Source organism: Manduca sexta, chromosome 13 (genome assembly GCF_014839805.1).
Source record: "Manduca sexta isolate Smith_Timp_Sample1 chromosome 13, JHU_Msex_v1.0, whole genome shotgun sequence".
Taxonomy (NCBI): domain Eukaryota; kingdom Metazoa; phylum Arthropoda; class Insecta; order Lepidoptera; family Sphingidae; genus Manduca; species Manduca sexta.
In genome coordinates, this window is record NC_051127.1 from 13552604 (window position 1) to 13573054 (window position 20451).

General features: G+C 35.7%; 3 protein-coding genes across 4 annotated transcripts in view; 2 read left to right on the plus strand and 1 right to left on the minus strand.

Annotated features, from left to right (window-relative positions):
• Window positions 1–2249, plus strand: part of LOC115454556 (protein pellino) — a 3652-nt gene extending 1403 nt beyond the window's left edge. Inside the window, exons 3-4 of the mRNA XM_037438263.1 lie at window positions 676–839; window positions 1388–2249. Of these exons, the coding sequence (XP_037294160.1) occupies window positions 676–839; window positions 1388–1693 (470 nt within the window). The 3' untranslated portion in view covers window positions 1694–2249. The remainder of the gene's footprint in view (window positions 1–675; window positions 840–1387) is intronic.
• Window positions 2250–5604: 3355 nt separating this feature from the next.
• LOC115449127 (WD repeat-containing protein 92) lies at window positions 5605–9565 on the minus strand. The gene is made up of 6 exons (XM_037438048.1): window positions 9243–9565; window positions 8585–8712; window positions 8023–8240; window positions 7517–7639; window positions 7094–7206; window positions 5605–6628 (listed from the first exon to the last, which is right to left on the minus strand). Exons 1-6 carry the CDS (start codon window positions 9524–9526, stop codon window positions 6421–6423), a joined length of 1074 nt encoding a protein of 357 aa, XP_037293945.1. The 5' UTR covers window positions 9527–9565; the 3' UTR covers window positions 5605–6420.
• A 461-nt stretch (window positions 9566–10026) lies between these two features.
• On the plus strand, window positions 10027–17186 carry LOC115454227 (CXXC-type zinc finger protein 1-like). Of its 2 annotated transcripts, none has more exons than XM_037438046.1 (10): window positions 10027–10155; window positions 10243–10364; window positions 10708–10871; window positions 11080–11206; window positions 13381–13500; window positions 13994–14180; window positions 14492–14689; window positions 15233–15439; window positions 16053–16300; window positions 16712–17186. In XM_037438046.1, the coding sequence occupies exons 2-10, from the start codon at window positions 10360–10362 to the stop codon at window positions 16815–16817; spliced, it is 1362 nt and encodes a 453-aa protein (XP_037293943.1). In that variant the 5' UTR covers window positions 10027–10155; window positions 10243–10359; the 3' UTR covers window positions 16818–17186. The 2 variants fall into 2 exon arrangements, with proteins under 2 accessions (XP_037293943.1, XP_037293944.1); XM_037438047.1 differs by having other exon boundaries at window positions 13997–14180.
• Window positions 17187–20451: the final 3265 nt, after the last annotated feature.

A 20451-nucleotide genomic window follows, 5' to 3' on the forward strand; every position in this document is an offset into this window, starting at 1 on the left:
AATAGGAATTTCGAGGGTGTGTGAAGTCTACCAATCCGCACTAGGCCAGCGTGGTGGACTAAGGCCTAATCCCTCTCAGTAGTTGAGGCCCGTGCCCATGGGACACACTATATAATATTATGTTTCGAATACACGAGGCATGTACAGCCAAACAGTAGTTATTTAGTTAAATGATATAGAAGTAATTTAAGTATAATTTATACGAGCATCATAGAATAGTTTTAATAATAAATTAATATAATTTTTCCAGGGACTACCTTGTTTAGCAGAGACAAATGTACTGAGAGATGGCACAATGATAGACTTGTGCGGCGCAACACTACTGTGGAGAAGTGCTGAGGGACTTAAAAATTCACCGGTGTGTATACGGTTTTATGATTACATAATAATGTTTATAGATTCTTGTTTATAAAAACATATTTTGTACCGGTGAGTCAAGTCAGTGATAAAATGAATGATTTTCGACTTTTGAGCGGTGATTCATGATGTACCAGATCGGAATATTGTGCTTAGGTATCTTGGCGCCATTTATTGGTCATGGGTATTATTCACATTGTGTCGGAAGTATTGCATTTTAACATAGTCATTATATCCTCCTATAGTGTTGCAATGACTAAACGACTATGACAGACCGTGCCGACCTCGTACTGTGACTAACCGAAGCGCTCGTTTTAGACCAAACGCGACCTGGAAGCTCTGGTGGACGAGCTGAACGCGGGCCGGCCGCAGTGTCCCGTGGGACTCAACACGCTCGTGATCCCGCGCAAGCTCGCCGGCGGCGGCGGCGGCGCGCCGACCTCAACCAGCCCTACGTCTACTTGCATTGCGGACACGTGCAGGTCAGTGACGAACGGTTCATACCATCAGATTCCTGTGAATTCCCTGTATTTAGTATTCAATTATCAGAACGATTTGCAGATTGCATTCATGCATATTAGTACTTATATTGGCCGTGTGGTCGAAATTCAGTTAGGAAGGAAACCTTATAAATCGCACTCTTAATAAAATAATGACCCATTTCAAAATTGCTAATTTGTGGGAATCGTTTAACAAACAATTTTTTCACCAGTTTTTCCCTTTTTTCATGCTACAGGTTTATTTATTACCTATCTTTAAGCTCAATTTTAAAGCAACTTCAAAGGTAGCAAACAATAAATATTTTTCCGACGACTGCAAATAATTATCATTTTGAAATAGGTAATTATTTTGTTAAGAGTGCATTATAAAAATGTCCCTAGATATAGACAGCATCTAAAAGGGAGTCCTGGGGAAATCTTCGGGGGATATTTACCAGTGGGCTATAGGCATTCTATGACAAATAATGTTGGTAAGCAGAATATGACAGTGTAATAGTTGAGAGTATAGTGTGGTAATGTTTGTCCGGCAGGGCGAGCACTCGTGGGGCAAGGACGGCGGCGAGGGGTCGCGGCGCTGCCCCATGTGCCTGACCATGGGCCCGGTGGTGCGCGTGTGCATGGGGCTGGAGCCCGCCTTCTACGTGGACGCGGCGCCGCCCACGTACGCGTTCAACCCGTGCGGACACATGGCGTCCGAGCGCACCGTCAAGTACTGGGCCAGCGTCGACATCCCGCACGGCACCAACGGCTTCCGCGCCATCTGCCCCTTCTGCGCCGAGCCGCTGCAGGGCTCGCCCGGCTACGTGCGGCTCATCTTCCAGGACAACCTCGACTGAATCTCTGACGTCACGAGTTCATGCCGCATGAACTATCATAGGTTGGTACAATACATCGATCGAATAAAACAAACAGTGTATTGCATCTCTCAATGGACGTCGAGATTATGCCGGCCGGATAAAGCATGGGATACTTTGAAACACGACTCATTGGAACAAGCCACTATTGGATACGAATTGAAAATAAATTCCCACGACTGGTCTTAGTATAAATTATAATTTTTATTTCCATGTTGATATCCGTGCCTGAACATCAAGTGCATTATAAACGGCGCCCGTCCAGCGCGACGCGGTTTCCCATTGATAGTATGTAAGTGAAGGTTATATCGACACCAACTTATATCACCGGCTTATACTAATGGCTATGACGATCAAGGCGTTGAGGACGCTCTCATGACCGCTCAGTTAGCACATTAATGGAAACTCACTGCAATGGAACATCACCTCTGCATGTAATCAATGTAATAATTTGAGGGAGCGGCTGGGCTGGATAAACAGTTTGCAATCATAAGTCGATATGAGCTAGATTTGCCGGCTAACAACCGTTTTCAATAAACAATGATAACTCAATCTTTAATTCGATTCCGAGAATGAACCAATCAAGATGACACAATTATAAGTATGTCAAAATTGCTTTGTTCTGATTGGTCCGTTTTGAGATATTTAAAAAGAAACAATTAGAATCGTTTATTGAAAAGGGCGGTCATAAGTACTAATATGATATATACTTGCTGACCAAAGTATACTACGAGTAATTCGAGAAAATTATTTGCATATCGGTTTGCAATGAAAGTGTAAATTGTCCCATCGAATAAACAAGATATGGGCAAACATTTATTGTAACTCAGCGGCTAAATGAGTAGTCAATGAGTGTAAAATATATTCTACAGCACGCTACTCTTGAATATAATAGTAAATGGCACATACGCGCTAGCTCAAGCTCGTTGTAAACTGTCTACCTAGCGTGGCTGCAGCCTTATTCCCCATACGATTTGTTTGTGCAGTCTGTCACTTATCTATTTCAATAAAATTATAAAAAAATATCGTAAAATTATAATTTATGAAATACAATATATTTATGAAGCTAATATTTATATTTGTGTTATGTGCGTAATATTAAAATGTTTACAGTGTCTGTTATCCGTGTAGGTCGCATTGTATGTAAGGTAGTGCACACGATCGAGAGAATGACATACGCTTTGTAAATTGCCGTGTTTTTATTGATTATTGTGATTGTGTACGAATGCTTCGGTTTACGGCGTGTGATTCTATACACTATGCACATTTGACAGTTAATTGTATAATTAAATTCTATATGTTCGATGGCAAAAGCAAATTAAATAATTCTCTGCTGTTTGTGGAAAGATATTGATAGATTATATAGTTTTGTTGCTTCATGTTAGATCTTGAGTAATGATATCACTTGCACATCAATTTGACAAATTATTACGTGACGAGTTAATGAAATGTAAATATTTAATTTTATTTCCCATCTTGATAAGCTACTAATAAGCTATTATTTATGTTGTATTCTAAGAGGCGTGCGGGATGCTTCCCTTCCACCTGTTTATGTAACGCGCTACACACAATAGGTTGGCAGGCAACTGAATTCATCGAATACACGTTATAAGTTAAAAACATTTAAAAGGAATGTTGAGAAGAAATTGGGCAGACCGGCATGGTCACAGCGATGAACGTTAATAAATATATTCGACCAACGAGGTTTGACAGAACGCCGCCATTTTCCGACATAACTTATCTGTCATCGACAATCACTATGATCCTTGTGAAACTAAAGCCATGTATTCATTATGCAACAATAGACACGTTGTCTTTACACGGGTAGAAATGACGCGCGTCATGTCACGCAACATTTCGGTGATATGTTTGCGCTGTTTAAATGCGCGGAAGGCGCATCTACAAATTGATTTTATATTGACAAAATGTCATTCGCCTCGATACCGAGGTTGTTAATATTTTGTCTAGTGAACACATGGCTTTAGTTTATATGTCATTAAAGTGACATTCCACTCTAGAAAATAATGGATTTATATTTTAAATTAGTATCCATGCTGTTGAGTAGCTTAAGCATTAAGTTAACGGGTGACCACGCTATTTATTTATTAATGGATTAGACAACATTTGTTATCCTTGTCGATGCGGAGACACTTTGCCAAGTTTATCGATATAAAAATAGTTTTTGACTTTATCGTGGTTATTTATATTATAATTTTCTCCTTACGTCTCGAAGCTGCAGTCATGGTCCCGGGCGGACTGAGGTGTTGATTGTCCGAAAAGTCGGTTACAAAATCTACCCACTTTTCCTAATTCAAATACAAAGAACCGCGATAAAAATCCGAGAACTAATTTTATTTTCGATGCCTTTATATTCGCGTAAACATAAATAATTGCGAAGTATAATTGTAATTGAAAGGTATTTTAATTAGCAATCGTATAATTAGAATCAGTTATGCCTTGTAATTTGTTTGTATGGTATATAGCTGAGATATGAGACATTAATGTGAAGAGGCCCACGTATATAATTTTCTTGCGAGTATTCACTGATCTGAAAAATAAATTGTCATATGGGCATTCAGTTCGACATGAATACTATTAAACGTTTGCACGAAAATGTGCGTGGGCGTATCTTAAAATGTACCTATTGTTTATGATTGGTTCAAACAAAATACTTATAACAAAGGAATGGTAACGGACGAATATAAATGCAAGTACAACCGGACGTTGTGGCGCATACAATGTGTGAAACTAATATGATACTACTAATATTGTACCAACCACGTGCAAAAGCGTCAGTTGTATCTGTGCTGTTAGTACTGAAGAGGATTGTGATTGCAGGAAGTCGAGGGCTAGGAACGGCGCGGGCGAGGGCTGGGTTTGTAGGGTAGCAATCGATCGTGAGAGGTTATATGTAAGTGACTTAAGATATGTAAGTTTAGAGCTAGGATAGTGGCGCGACGCGTCGTTGGGACGAGCAGGTCCGCACTGTTGCGGCGCGTGCGCTCGCGTGCGCCCGGACGTACGCAACACCTGACGAACACGGGACGCGTACCCGATTAAAAGCATTTTGAGAATGTAAAAAATAAATTTAAGTTTTATAGAAGTAGTGGATTAGCTGATGAAGTGTAACGATTAGTTTTGTACAATTCGGGATTCACTAGTTAGCTGTTAACACAAGTAATTGCCTTCTGGATACGATGCATAACGTTCACGCATTCGACGAATACGTTTGCACACGATACCCTGTTTTAGATATAAATAAGATTTTTGATAAATTAAATGCTTACTTAAACAATCTGTGGAGTTAGTCGGTTGGATCATTGTAGTTGTATGTGTTAAGTTGTGACGCGCGCGTAGGTTTGTGGAGCGAGACATCGGACCATTATAATTTGTGTTATGTAGCGTATGTGAACTATGCGTTATATATTGCATTAAGCACGTGTTTTTGGAATATTTATGATTATTTTTGTTAGGACGGTGATATATTAATGACGCTTCTAAATCGCCTATAATGTGCGTGGCGTTTTACTCGCGGTTGGATTTAGTAATTATGTTCGGTCATTGTTATTGTGTTAGGAAAATATATAATACTTGATACTGAAAACGTTTCTTCTAGGTTTTGATATTTTCATTATATACTATTAATTATGAAATAAATGTTCTAAGTTCAAAAATGATTTGTTGTATTATGCAAGTTTTGGTAGTAGTAGAATGTATGTAAGATTATAGTTTGATGTATAGGCGCCATCGCGATGGGAACGTCACGCATACAACAATCTGCGCTCATTATTAGCAGTAATGAAAAAATTCACTAGCCTTAATTTTATTTATAATACCTAAGTGCTAATATAATAAATGATCTTTTGAGTTAGAAAATTTACTCGTTGTTTTATTTACCTTGTAAGGAATAATATAATCAATTATTTTGTTTAATAGTTATTTTATTATCATAAAATTATAGTAACTTAAATTAAAAATAGGAGTCTGCTTTGTCGACGCACATTGACAGTAGATGTCATGACTGGCAAAGCTTTGTTATTCATGCAAAATTATTTTAAAACCTTAAATAGAATAAAGTATTATTACAAAACTCAATATTATGTATCAGTTTAATGGTACAGTCAGACACAAAAGTAATCAAACAATATCAACTTCAAATATACACGTTAAGTTTAAATGGAACATTTTTTTCTGAATACTCTATATTATTTTTGTTAGGAAATAAATGTGGGTAAGAACCCAAAAGTGTATAGCCGATTTGAATTTTTATTTTGCTCAGCCACTTATGTGTGCGACAGTATCTTACGATGTTTTTTACACATATGGCCTTTTTGTCTAATAAAGCATCAATACATTTTCAACTCTGTTAGATAATGCTTTGACGAGGCTAACTTAAAAAATAAAAGTATCTTACTATTAACTAGAGATTTGCGAAGGCACATTGAAGAACCATGAGGTCTCACTATAGGGTTATTTTTGACAGAAGGGTAAGGCAGTCATTTTTGAACAATTAAGTATACTACATCTGGAAAAGCATTATCCGGAATGTAGGCTTTATATCTGTCATTTCTCAACATTACTATTTTCTACACTGTTTTTTCCCCAATAATGTTCAGTGATTACTAAGAGAGAGATCCAACTAATGACATCTAATTCATAAGAAAACGCGATAGTAGACAATCCACATTCAAAATAAACCTATATGGCCATTATTGTAGGTTCAGCTTTGTAGTAATAAGCACCCTAATACACTGGTCGTAGGCAGTGGCTACGGCGAGTCCGAGATGGTCTCTGTTCCACTCCAGCGCGTTGATTGGCTGAGAGCTGATCACCATCCGCTGCAGCCGCTTGAGTTTGCCGGGCACGCCGACGGCGACGCCTTGAGCGTCTGTGCGGTATCTCTGTTCCGGGTATTCGCTGGAAAAGAATTAGACCATGTATATGTATACTGCCGCAAAAGCGGTATGTCAGCCTTATTTCGAGATAATCTATTTTTTAAATATAGTTTTGTATGTAAAACTGAGATAGAGAAACTGTTAAAAGGTTTTTTTTAACAAGTTCTAAACAAGATACCGTTATTTAAGTAAGTTCATTGGATGGGTATTTCTTTAAGCTATCTGACGACATAAAAATCTAGATTTTGATTTTTTTGAGATACCGCTTTTAAGCTTAGCACGACATTATAGTAAGTATATGGTTGTTAAAACTCTCTCTGGGATAAAGGACATTTGAACGTTAACTTTGGTACAATGACATTTATCCCCGAACTATATTTTCCTGCGCTATTTTAATATTGTATGTAGGTTTCAATCATTATTAAACGTTACTTAATGTTTAAGAAAAGAAAATTTGAATTAATTGATAATAAGAACTTCCACTTACTATTTCCAGAGTGAAACTTGACCATTTCCAGCGCAAGTTAAAAACAGATCACGGTTTTGCGGAACATGACGAGCCACCCATATAGTGCCACTTTTCGTCGCATCATCTAGCACCTGTAAATAGGAATAACAATATTTGGCGTGATAGTGTTCACGGGAAAAAGTATTTTAATCCATAAAAAATAAAATATATTATAGGTAGGTAGGTAGGCAATAAGTTATTCAGGGATATTAAGAAAAGGGAAATTGTAATTATTCTTTCTAAATATTCTATGAAACAATATTGGGATCAATGCAATAGTTACAGAGATTACTACTGGCTTTTATATTTTCTAATAACATTAGGGATAAGTTATCACACTAACTCAAAAACATTATATAATAGCAGTAGATATTTAACAACATTTATAATGGCTAAACATACCTGAGCAAAACCTTTGCTAGGATTTTGCGTCCTCACATCAAATACATGAAACTTGCCCTCTAAAGTTGTCGCGACAATTTTGTTCATTGGAATGTCCTTACGGTCAAATTCAACTGAACATACCTGTTGGATAAATCAAATTAATACTGATGCCTATACAACACACAATTAAATTAGAAAATAATTTATTTTTTTGAAGATAAAATTGTTTAGATTGTTTTAAATTCCTAAATAATTATAAGTATTATTTTGCAAGTGCGCGATAGCCTAGTTGGTTGGGGAACGGACTACCGAGACGAATATCCGCAGGTTCAAATCCCAAGGGCGCACACCTCTGACTTTTCTACAAAATGATGTGTGTATTCTCTATTAGGAATTTTCGAGAGTGTGTGAAGTCTACCAACCTGCACTAGGCCAGCGTGGTGAACTAAGTTGTAGAGGAGGCCCGTGCCCAACAGTGGGACAGTATATAATACAGGGCTGATATTTTGTTTTTAAAAACTCACCCCATTTTTTAAATTACATTCCCATCTGAGCGACATAGTGCGTAAATCAAACATCTTTAAATCTCCATTGTCATATCCGGCGACTACTATTCTTTCAGCATCATTGAAGGAGTTACCAAACGCGACGGCCCAGCAGTCTCTCTTAGTCTCCCCCTTAACAGGCTGCATGTTGGCGACCGGTTTGCCTCTTTGACGGGGATCCCATACTTTTACTGTTCCTGAATTTATAGATTTTAATTAGGTTGTATACATGATACAAACAAGCACTATGTTATACCACAGGATTTTTTAATTTAATTATTGTTAGAATTATAAAACAAAAACTAAATCCGTAATATTGTTAAGTAATCCCTGAATAAGTAAATAAGTGTGTTAAGTAGCCCTATTATATTAATAATATACCCTATAATATCTTCAAGTCTACCTAATAACAATTAATTTAAATATTATTATGTATGATAAAATTTTATTCTGATTGGTACATTACTAACTAATCCATTTAAAAACAACAAAGTTAATTATAACTATAAAGACAAATATTTTCTTGATTCTGCATATTTACCATCTCTACTGCCAGTAACAATTTCCGGTGCTCCACAGTTAACAGTACTACCCCCCACGCCATCTATGGAATTGATAATGTCTGTGTGCTCTTTTGTGATGTACACCTGGCAACTCTTCTCCAGGTCCCTGGAAAATATAAGGCACCAATTCTGAAGGAATTGTCATGAAAGTCGGCTATATCCTAGTTGAAAGTGGAACAGACAGCCGAAACTAATGTTTGTGGAGGACATGCCTAGATCTGACTCTTCTAAAGTTATGTGTGTATACTTTGTCAATTATTGCTTGTTTTAACAGTTAAGGAAAACATTGTGAGGAAACCTGCATAATTGAGAAATTTTCAGGGTATGCAAAGTCTGCCAATCTGCATAGGGCCAGCGTGGTGGGCTAAGCCTTAATCCCTCTCAATAGTTAAGAAGGCATGTGGCCAGCAGTGGGACAATATATAATGAAGGGCTAGTATAATTATATTTATTTCTTATAGAATGTACAATTTAATAATGGTGTTATAAAAACTTGGGACTAATATTAAATGCATTATAATCTACAATTGTTTGAATGCTAGAATGGTGGGTAACTTTTTTTCATATCAGATGTTTTATCAATAATGCACACCTGCTGATTACCTTAGAAACAACGTATAAATTCGATTCACTTACCATATTTCTAATGTCCCTTTAAAATCACCTGTAGCCAATCTCCTTTCAATATCACTGCTAGCACCAAAAGTAGCACATTTAAATGAATTCGGTCTTTCTATTTCCTTAATTTTCTTTGCTTCACCTGAAGTTATTTCGAAAATTTCGATTGTGCCGGAACCTCTTGGTAAACAACCAACAACTACGAATTTTGCCGAACATGGGATCCATTTGCAATCAAATAACGAATGATTAAGATTGTTTTCTATATGAGTAATTATTTGCGGCGTATCTAGTTCTTCCATTCTTTAGATTATTTAAAGTTTAAAGAGGGATTTTTTATCAACACTAACCTCTAAACTGAAATAAACATTGTGGTTGCCATGGAAACAAATGACTTTTGTATTATAACCCCAGAACCCATTTTCATAAAATCCCTTATGATCTTGTCGACAAGTTATATTATTATTTGTCATGATTTTTGAGAATTCCCCTATTCCGTCTTTTTCGTATAGGTTTCTTTTCATATTTTGGTGTCGGTCTCTAATATAATAACCCTGTTTTTAACTACTCGCAGTTAAATTTCTATTTTCTTTACGTTAAACAGGAAATAAATTTTTGTTTTCGTTAGAATAACAGGAAATAAAATATATAACAATAATTGTAACTTTCATTCTTTTGAGATGTGAATTTTTTAATGTATAAACAGCTTTATAATAATTTAGGCATAGAGTTTTACGTTTGTCGTAAATGATAATGGAATTGACAATAAAGTGACATTGTGACATTTGTCTATGTCACAAAGCTTGGGAATTGTAAGCTGAGACAAAATATACAGGAATTAATTCATTATTTCAATATTTTATGCGTAATTATTACAATTCATAATTAATTAACTTATAAAACATGGGGGATAAAAAAATATAAGCAAAGTGTAAGTATATTTTCTTATCTTTATCGAATTATTTTCTTGGGCTTTCTCATTGCAGTATTTTCAGAAATGGAATATTAATATTTACAGAAAGCTGATATCGCAAAGCAGTTTGATCTACCTGAACGGCAGTCAAAGATCACCACGTTGTTAAATCAAGCTGGACAAGCTTATTGCATATGCCGATCTTCTGATAGTTCGCGTTTTATGATGTGAGTTTTCCTATAGGTACAAATTTAATTAATATATATATTTATATTTAATCACAATATGAGTATTTATTACACATTAAAAATATTTTGTGGACACATTAGTAATTTAACAAGTTCGCATTAAATAACTCTACAATATTTTTAGATGCAATAACAAGTGACATACTTACAAACTTGATGTTTTCAATATTTTTTATTATTAATTGTAAAATATTTTATATAAGAAATTCAAATTCGCAAATATTACTTATAATAATACAAAAGCTGGTAAAATTATGAAAAAGGTACTGAATATAGTATTAATGTATTCTGTTTTATAACCTCGTGTTTTTTATTTCCACAGAGCTTGTGATGCATGTGAAGAATGGTATCACGGTGACTGCATCAATATATCTGAGAGAGAAGCTAAATACATAAAAAATTACTTCTGTGAGCGCTGCCGAGAAGAGGATCCCAGCTTAAAGACCCGTTTCCGACCACAGAAAAGGGAAAATGATGGGGATTCAGGTATTAATATAATTCATCTGTATCCAAAATAATCTATTTTGTTAATAAATCTTTCTGCTGTGATATATTTATTTTATAATAATGAGTGTATTTTTACTATCATATGAATGACATGTTTTAATTATAGTTTATATTCTTATGGATAACATACAGAATTCAACTATTTTGACTAATATAACAAAGTTCAGCAAATTTTGATGCAATACAGGTAGAGATGACAGAAAAAAGAAGCGGAAAGAGAAAGATTATTCCGAGAACAAATCATCAAAGAGACCTAATGTTAAAGACGGCTGCGGAGACTGCCCAGGATGCCTGCAGCTGCATGATTGTGGGCAGTAAGTGGAACTGTCATTGTGACCTATCAGTTTGATATCGGCCATCCCATACTGCATCTACACCTATAACAGTGGTATAACTCAATTCCTGCTGGCTTTCCTTTCGTAACTTATGTTAAATCTAATTATTATTAGAACAATTTGCAAACAACATTTATACATATTAGTGGTACCTGTATGTTGTGCAGGGATGTTATGGAGCACCGTAACCATAACCGAAACTATCGGATACCCGAAATAAAATATATCCGTAACCGTAATCGTATCCGTTACAAAAGTTTCGGATAAGTTACGGATAATATGTTGCGACAGGTTTTTGTTTCACCGCTCGTGCGCCACGTGAATCATGTATAATTTTTTTGTTATTTTTAAGGTTATAGCTCAAGGTCCATTTTCATACATTTTGTTTCACCTTTAATCTGGGTAACTAAACAAGTATTGGCAAGTAAAGAATTTAAATTCACGTCTAGTTAGTGATTAGTTCTCGCAGTTGAAAGAAAAACGTAAAAATAATTAATAATCATGGATATTTCGGCCTTTAAAATTTCGTCATATTAAATTAAATGTATGAAAATGGACCTTGAGGTATCGCCTTAATCATAACATAACCTCTTTCATAAATAGTCATTTTTTAATTATGTGTATTTAATAAATTGAAGGAAAAGGGTTGTGTTACGTAACTACATCTATACTATTATATAAAGCTGAAGAGTTTGTTTGTTTGTTTGTTTGTTTGTTTGAACGCGCTAATCTCAGGAACTACCAGTCCAAATTGAAAAATTATTTTTGCGTTGGATAGCCCTTTGTTCGTGGAGTGCTATAGGCTATATATCATCACGCTATACCCAATAGGAGCGGGGCAGTAATGGCTAATCTCAGGAACTACCGGTCCAAACTGAAAAATTCTTTTTGTGTTGGATAGCCCTTTGTTCGTGAAGTGCTATAGGCTATATATCATCACGCTATGACCAATAGGAGCGGAGCAGTAATGACTAATCTCAGGAACTACCGGTTCGAAATGAAAAATTCTTTTTGTGTTGGATAGCTCTTTATTAGTGTAGTGCTATAGGTTATATATCATCACGCTATGACCAATAGGAGCGGAGCAGTAATGGCTAATCTCAGGAACTACCGGTTCAAACTGAAAAAATATTTTTGTGTTGGATAGTTCTTTGTTGGTGGAGTACTATGGGGTATATATCATCACGCTATGACCAATAGGAGCGGAGCAGTAATGGCTAATCTCAGGAACTATCAGATCGAACTGAAAAAATCTTTTTGTGTTGGATAGCCCTTTGTTCCTGGAGTGCTATAGGCTATATATCATCATGTTATGACCAATAGGAGCGGAGCAGCAATGAAACATGTTGCAAAAACGGGGAAAAATTATTAGTTTTGAGAGCTTCCGTTGCGTGCGCTGCGTAAACGGTTAAAGTTATGCAACAATGATGTATGACGGGATTATTCCTCTTAAAAAGTTCTAAAAAAATATATTATAATACAAAGTCACCCGCTGCATCTGTCTGCCTGAACGTGTTACACTCAAAAACTACTCAACGTATTAAGATGAAATTTGGTATGGAGACAGTTTGAGAGGCTCCCGGGAAACTACTACTTTTATAACGGAAACTTTAGCCTGAAAAACTTTATAACGCGGGCGGAGCCGCGGGCAAAAGCTAGTTGATTTATAAGGACAAAATGCGTCCAAAGCAGAGTTTCATTTGGAGATTTTTTGATCAAGTTAATGATCATTTTGCAAAATGTAAACAATGTGATAATAACTTATCACGGAGAGGAGGTGGCGCTACTTACTTCATTGAAACTTCATCTCAAATCAATACACAGTGGTTTTCCGAACACCCAAGTCCCCCAATTAGTTCATCGATAATTGGTAATCAACATCCTACTGTATTACATACTATTTTTATTTTACTTAAATCTATTATCCGTAACCGAAACTATCCGAAACTAACGGATAATCCGATAATTACATATCTGTAACCGTATGCGAAACATATCCAAATCTGAAATTTCATATCCATAACATCCCTGATGTTGTGTTTGGTACCAGTCGAGAAATGCGAAATTATTATTTAGTAAATTTATCCAGTATAGATTTTTTTGGGTAATATATAAAAAGAAATAGCATTCATAGTATTTTAATTATATTTCAGTTGTGAAGCATGTGAGGACATGTACAGATATGGTGGTAGTAATAAGATGAAATTAAAATGTAAGAGGAGACTGTGCACTTCAAAAACGTCATCGAGTAAGAAGACAATGAGGCAATCCAGGTAAGTTTTAATTAATTTGTAGTTTGAACTGCTCAGGCAGGCAGCCAGTTGTAAATAAAGAAATGTTTTCTATAATCTGTTTAGAAGAAAAAATTAAACACTAAAGTTACACTATAATTATGTATATAATTAATAAAATAAATTAGCCTCTTTATTATCAAAACAAGATACAAACATTTTGCATAGTTAAATACGAAAACGAGCTTCATATGATGTCCCTTGTTTCAATATGCCTTAGGGTATAGGCCTCCTCCAGCTACTTCTAGTATACTTTCTGCTGCAACTCTCATCCAGTAAGGTCCAAAGCTTTGACGGATCTCTTCTTCCCATCTCCTATAATTATGTCTCAAATAAAAAAAGATGTTTCACACTGCTCATATTATGAAGTACAGTCAATTATAATCAATACAATTTGAACTATGTTTAATGTCTAATTAACCAACGACGTCGTCAATTAGCACTTAAAATCAGAAAGCATTTTCCAAACTCACAGCAGCAACCGTATAAAGAAGAAGCACCACGAGCGCGAGCAGCACGAGCCGGAAGAGTCTATCGCTCACCTGCAGACCTCGGAGCCGCGCCAGTGCTACGGGCCGCAGTGCACGCGCGCCGCGCTCTACGGCTCCAAGTACTGCTCCACGCAGTGTGGCATGCGTCTCGCTACTTCCAGGATATATCAGGTCAGTGACATGATCTGACACATCACACAATGATGTTTGAAAGCTTAGATGAACAAGCAGTTGATAACTAAATAGGATTATTAGGGACTGTTGTAGTATTATTATTTAGATTAATTTAGGTATTTGTTGCTTGGTTTATCTAAAAATTTTTTTTTCATGAATATGGTTATCTAAATATATTATATTCATAATTTCGTTGTAAAGTGGATGTTCATGGGCTGTAGTTTGTGCCTCAACATAAAAAGTCAACATTTCTTGCAGTTCTTGTATAATATCTTATTTTCAATGAGTAAAAATAAAATGCTGTGTAGGTGTTGCCGCAACGTATCCAGGAGTGGTCACTGTCGCCGTGCGTGGCGGAGCAGCGCAACCGCAAGGCGCTGGAGGTGGTGCGCAGCGGGCTGGCGCGTGCGCAGACGGCGCTGCGCGCGCTGGACCGCCAGCACGCACACATCGACGCGCTCGTCGCGCGCGCGCACACCGCCACCATACTGCACACCGACGACAAGGTACACACACACACATTATGTCTTAGAACTGTCTTCGACTCTGCCACTAACTTTGGTTGCGCATCCAAAAGTTAATCAATAATATCTCATTCCCTTGTTTTTCTTTTCTCTACTATTCGCCTATATTCTTTGCTTTTCGTCTTATATAATTTTTGTAGATTAAAAACGTATTTGAATTAATATGCTCTGTATGTGTAATTATTAATTTTCGTCATAGGCCACTTAAGACCAGAAGTTAAGTTTAAACCATAGGAAAATAGTCAAATATGAAATGAATGTTTTTGAGTATTATCTCGATATACATTTTGTCATTGACAAAATCACCGTTGTAACAGGGTAGCCATATTCCTAAAAGAAGGTTTGCTTATGTTGGTCAACATTGCCACAGAATTAAAATCCATCTGGGTTTCTCTTTTACAAAAGTTTCAGTTTGGATTTATCTTACTGCCTTACCTATTTCAATAAGCATTAAATTCGAAATCCTTTTATAATACATAATTTGTACATAAATTCATTGCTCTTTTACCTCTACACTACCAACAGGAAGCGGATGATGAAACATCAATGTACTGCATAACGTGCGGACACGAGATCCACTCGCGCACGGCGGTCAAGCACATGGAGAAGTGTTTCATAAAGTACGAGGCGCAAGCGTCGTTCGGCAGCAGACATCGCACGCGCATCGACGGGCAGAGCATGTTCTGCGACTACTACAATCCGGTCAACGGGACATATTGCAAGCGGCTTAGGGTACAAATACACTAATATTTTAAAATAATAACCAGATAAATTGAAGAACCCATCTGATCATAATATTATAGCTCAAAAAATTTAACAATAAAATTTTGAAAAGATAAAAATTATATACTTTATATCAGGGGTGGCCAACTTGGTAAGACCCAAGATCTACTTTTCACTGATGATACTCTGTGCGATCTACCAAGCTACATACATCTTGAAATCTTAAATGAAACAACATAGTTCAGTACACAATTTATTATTATTTTGATTAAAAAATGATACAAGACGATGCGTGCAGCAGTTAGTGATTAGGTATGTTGCGCGGTCTGTTCTACGTATTTATATTTTTGCTTTGCCACGATCGACTGGACTTGTCGCGATCGACCAGTCGATCGCGATCGACCGGTTGGCCACTCCTGCTTTATATAAAACTTAAGAAGTCACTTCAAAGGTTAGACACTACAAATTGCACTCATTATATGAAGTAGAGATTTATTTCAATGGGCAGTTACCAGTCGAATCTTACCATCAGACAAGCGGCATGCTCATGATGTCATTCATTTGTAAAAAAAAATACATCACCCAAGTGTTTGAATTCTATATGATAAAATACATATTACAGGTAATGTGTCCAGAGCATTTCAAAGATCCCAAAGTGAGCGATACGGACGTATGCGGATGTCCGTTAGTGCGTAACGTGTTCGAGGCGACGGGCGAGTTCTGCCGCGCGCCGAAGAAGTCCTGTCTCCGCCACTACCAGTGGGAGAAGCTGCGCCGAGCCGAGATCGACATGGAAAGGGTGCGACAGTGGCTGAAATTAGATGAGCTGGTTGAACAGGAGAGGAGCATACGACTCGCTATGGCGTCTAGGTTGGTACCAGAAACTTTTTAGTCTGTGAAAATTGAGCATCAGTCGAAGTGGTGTAAGTTGTGAGACAAGACAAAAGTAACTTAACAGTTTAGACCAACACTGCATTATTTCCTGAAAAAAAAAATGATTTTTGTTTCTAACAAGAATGCAGTCGCCTAAGCTGGCTAGATTATGAAAATAATTATTTATAACACTTCAGGTATACATAAGTTTTAAATTAGGAATTGAATGTTAATGGTTTGACCACAATATCATAAATAATAATGAATCTTACGATCAACTATAACTACTTCTAATCCATGTAAAAATATATTTAGATCATATAATTTTCAGCAATATTTTTTTTTTTATTATATTTTATTGCAATTGCCCTGCAACTTACTAGATAATAATATCAATGAAATCTACAGGGCTGGTGTTCTCGGCCTTATGCTGCACTCTACATACAACCACGAAGTAATGGAGCGCATCACAACCAAAGTGAATGAAAACGGAAAACTCAAGGAGGGCTCCTGACATAAAAAGTCTCGTCGAATAGACGACAGCGACGGAAACACACCGCCCACAGAAGTTATCGATTTGGTGACGGATTCACAATGAACAGTGACAACCCTAATTTCAGACTAACAGTCGTTTTCAATAAACGATCTCAATCTTCAATCCGATTTCGAGAATGAACCAATCAAAACAATTCATTTTTAAGCATATGCATGAGAACTTTGTTCTGATTGGTCCATTTGAAAAGACCGAAAATAGCGATTGGATAATTTATTAAAGATGACGGTATATCTCACTTATAAAGACTAATCCTCTATAACCGTTTCAAACCAATGTTTTGTTTCTTTCATCCCTATGCCATATAAAGGAAGGGAAAAAAGTAATGTAATTTTTAACGCTTTTGTGTGGACCTATTAATTACATGAAATACAATAGCTATTGATTGCAAAATATTCTTAAGGCTTCCTAATATGGCAAACATTATTATGTGAGAAGGAAACAAAATAATGGTTATAAAAAGATATAAGTATAATAATTATAAAGATATAAAAATTGTATCTATTTTGTATTAGAACTGCAGTGTTTTCTTCCAATTCTTCACAAGTGAAAATAAATTATGTGCTGTTTCTTCGTGTCTTGTTGAAAGTTTTGCATTTTGTGAAATATGTAAATAATGTCCCTATGTTGCAATAAAGCGATTATATAAAATATTTAAATATAGTTTTATTTCTTTTAGTTTAATATATTTTTATTTCTTCTATAAATAATTGTACAGGAATTAAAGTAAAGAAGCGACAAGTTCCGAGACGAATGTCTGTAGATTCTATAATCAAGGGCACGCACATCTGACAAAAATAATATAAATCAAATCAAATTATTTGTAAGCATAGGTAATTTACAGGTGTTATTGAAATACATATTGGAAACAACCACAAGTCTTCTACATGCGCGTTTAAAGTAGATTTTTTATATTATGATGCGATATGTAAATTTCAAGCAGTGGGTAGTTATTTGCCTGCGAACCCGCAGTAAGCCTGTGTTTTGGTTTCGGGCCTAAATCTTTTTAGTAATAGAAGAGTTCCATGGCCAGTTGTTGAGAAGTTTATTATACAGGGTTGGTATTATTAATGCATTTTACTATCCGTGGAGTAAGTGGTAAAAACGACTTGTAATATATTTTTTAATTGAATAAAATTGTTATACAAATCGTACAAAAATTTTAAACGTGAAAGATTGTGAAGAAATTACAGAACAGATTTAGATTAAATCTAGCCCACAAATTATAGACGAGTTAACTTTTTATCTTCGAGTTCACAGTGAGATTTTAATTTCTAGAAAGGTCTATGCGGCCCATTGCCCGCTAAGTTGAACATAATCTATTTTGGCCTTTTAAGGCTATTATTACTTTTCATACTATTGTATTTTTCTAAACTTTTGTAAAGAAATGAATCCACTTGGTTGTACAATAGAATATTGCCACATTGCATGATTCATCGAAGGGTTTCCAAATCTGAACTAAAATAGTTATCTACGGTTCCGTTCAATTAAAAACATATTAGCGCGTCGGCGTTAAAAATGCGATTTCTCGCTCGTGTGCCTAATCGGGAGTAGGGGGACACGTGCTCGGGGTTTTGGACAATGCACGACTAGAGACGAAAATTAATACTTTCATAACATATTGAATTGCTAGAGTATTTTAATTATTTGAAGCCTTTACCCATATAGCGTATCTACTTGTTTAAAAATGTTTTATTTGATATAAGTATTTAAAAGAAAGTTATTTTACCTTTTGTGTTATCTTTTACCTGTTTTATTATTTATGCCTTTTTATTATTTTTCTCTTTAACTAAGTAAATCGAATTATGTGGTTGTTTATACATGAGAAAATTTCGGAACGTAGTGTTTTGCATTTTATTAAAAAGCATTTTATTTATTTAAATAATTTCCTATATACAGGACAACTGTATTACCATAACAATCCTAAGATGACGCAGAATACAATAACAATTTCTGTGTATTTATCATATCAAAACATATTTTGTCACCCCAACGCATTGTGACCACGTGCGTACGCCCTGCGATTTTAATATAATTCCCCTCTGTGTAATTGAAGCGTGTAATTCATTTGACATGTTTTGCTAAATCTTATAATTTGACACAGATAAAGACCCCTTGTTACAGTTGACTTTAAACGGGAGCACTTTTAAAAGTGGCAAAAACGCAACGTCAATTAGTTTTAAATGGCTAACAGATGATCATTTTGTTACTTTTGGTTTTTTCAATTCCATCAATATCCTTAAAACCCCTCGAGTGGTATTTTGTAATGAAAAGTTAATTGCGGCCTAGGACTACATAATGATATCCCATTTTACTTTAACCTTAAAAACCATCCCACTATCTTAATCTATTTTTAAAATTCTACTGGTATCTTAATAACTTCAGCGTGAAAGTCTAAGGAGGAGAGAGGTAGTTATTTTATAATGAAATAGAGCCGAAACTACATCAATATGATCATATTTCTACGCAATCATCACGATTGGGTAGAAAAATGATCATATTCCTATCCTTTTTATAATCAAATCAAATCAATTTATTTCACATAAAAAATGGTATAAATTATGATGTTAAATATCTTACATGTGCAACATGTTTCACCGTTTCAACGGTATGCAAAAAAAATATATACGTACTTATAATCAGAGAACGTAGTTAGGCAAATTACCTATTTATTATTAATAATTGAAAAAAAATATGTTTGTTTTCTACAGTTAGGTATTATATTATTAGTTATCTGTATATGAGAACGAGATACTGGAACTGCCCATTTAAAGGTATTAAATGGACTTATTGGTTCCAGTTTTAAAGAATTTACGGCATGGAAATGCCTATTCCCGATCTTGTTGCAAATAAATAATTAATTTTTGAGTCCCTACTCCGTCGTCAGATGGTAAGCGTGACGACAGCGCATAAACAGAAATTAACATCTTTTACAATTTTGATTACAATATATAGCTTTACAAGAAAGTAAACTGCGCTGGTCAGCAACATAATATATTTAAAGAGCTCATAATGCCTCGTAATACATTTGTTATAACTTCTTAACGAGAGAAACTGGCGCTACCATACTGATTATAACAATAGACAAAGCAGTAGTATCTAGACGGACTCTGGTGTACTTACGCAAGATCTGCCAGCCTGCAATTACATTCAGGTAGTAGTACAAATAGTCAAGAACCTAATTGCGTGATATCGTCCATCACTGAATTACATTCTGCCATGAGCTTTAATATGGATTATTTTAAGGCAATTCATAAAATAAAATACGTCACACATTTCTGCGACGAATTGAGACACATTTCAACAATAATTCTCATTGAAATAGAAAAAGTAATTATCGGGGTACGAACTATATTAGGCAACAGATTTTCCCATTCCACATTTTGACGTCAAAATTGACAAATATCCCCAATTTGCGCAGATTTGCGATGCGGCTGCAAGTGCGATGGGTGTCCAATACGCCATCTGTCCCGGTCACGCCTATCAGCCTAATGCGATATGATCAATAACAGATTAGTAAATGGCCTTCCGAATACTATAGTGCAGGTGTATTGGTGGAATGCCAAGCTCAAGTAGCTATACGTATTTTACTTAC

Excerpts from the sequence above, each read along its gene's own strand:
- LOC115449127 (XM_037438048.1), bottom strand. The coding sequence starts at position 9,526 with ATGGAAGAACTAGATACGCCGCAAATAATTACTCATATAGAAAACAAT. Across the intron at positions 8,713-9,242 it reads AAAGGGACATTAGAAATATG|GGACCTGGAGAAGAGTTGCC; the intron begins GTAAGTGAATCG and ends TATATTTTCCAG. Across the intron at positions 6,629-7,093 it reads CAAGTTTCACTCTGGAAATA|CGAATACCCGGAACAGAGAT; the intron begins GTAAGTGGAAGT and ends ATTCTTTTCCAG.
- LOC115454227 (XM_037438046.1), top strand. Across the intron at positions 13,501-13,993 it reads AAGACAATGAGGCAATCCAG|CAGCAACCGTATAAAGAAGA; the intron begins GTAAGTTTTAAT and ends CCAAACTCACAG. Across the intron at positions 14,690-15,232 it reads TACTGCACACCGACGACAAG|GAAGCGGATGATGAAACATC; the intron begins GTACACACACAC and ends CACTACCAACAG.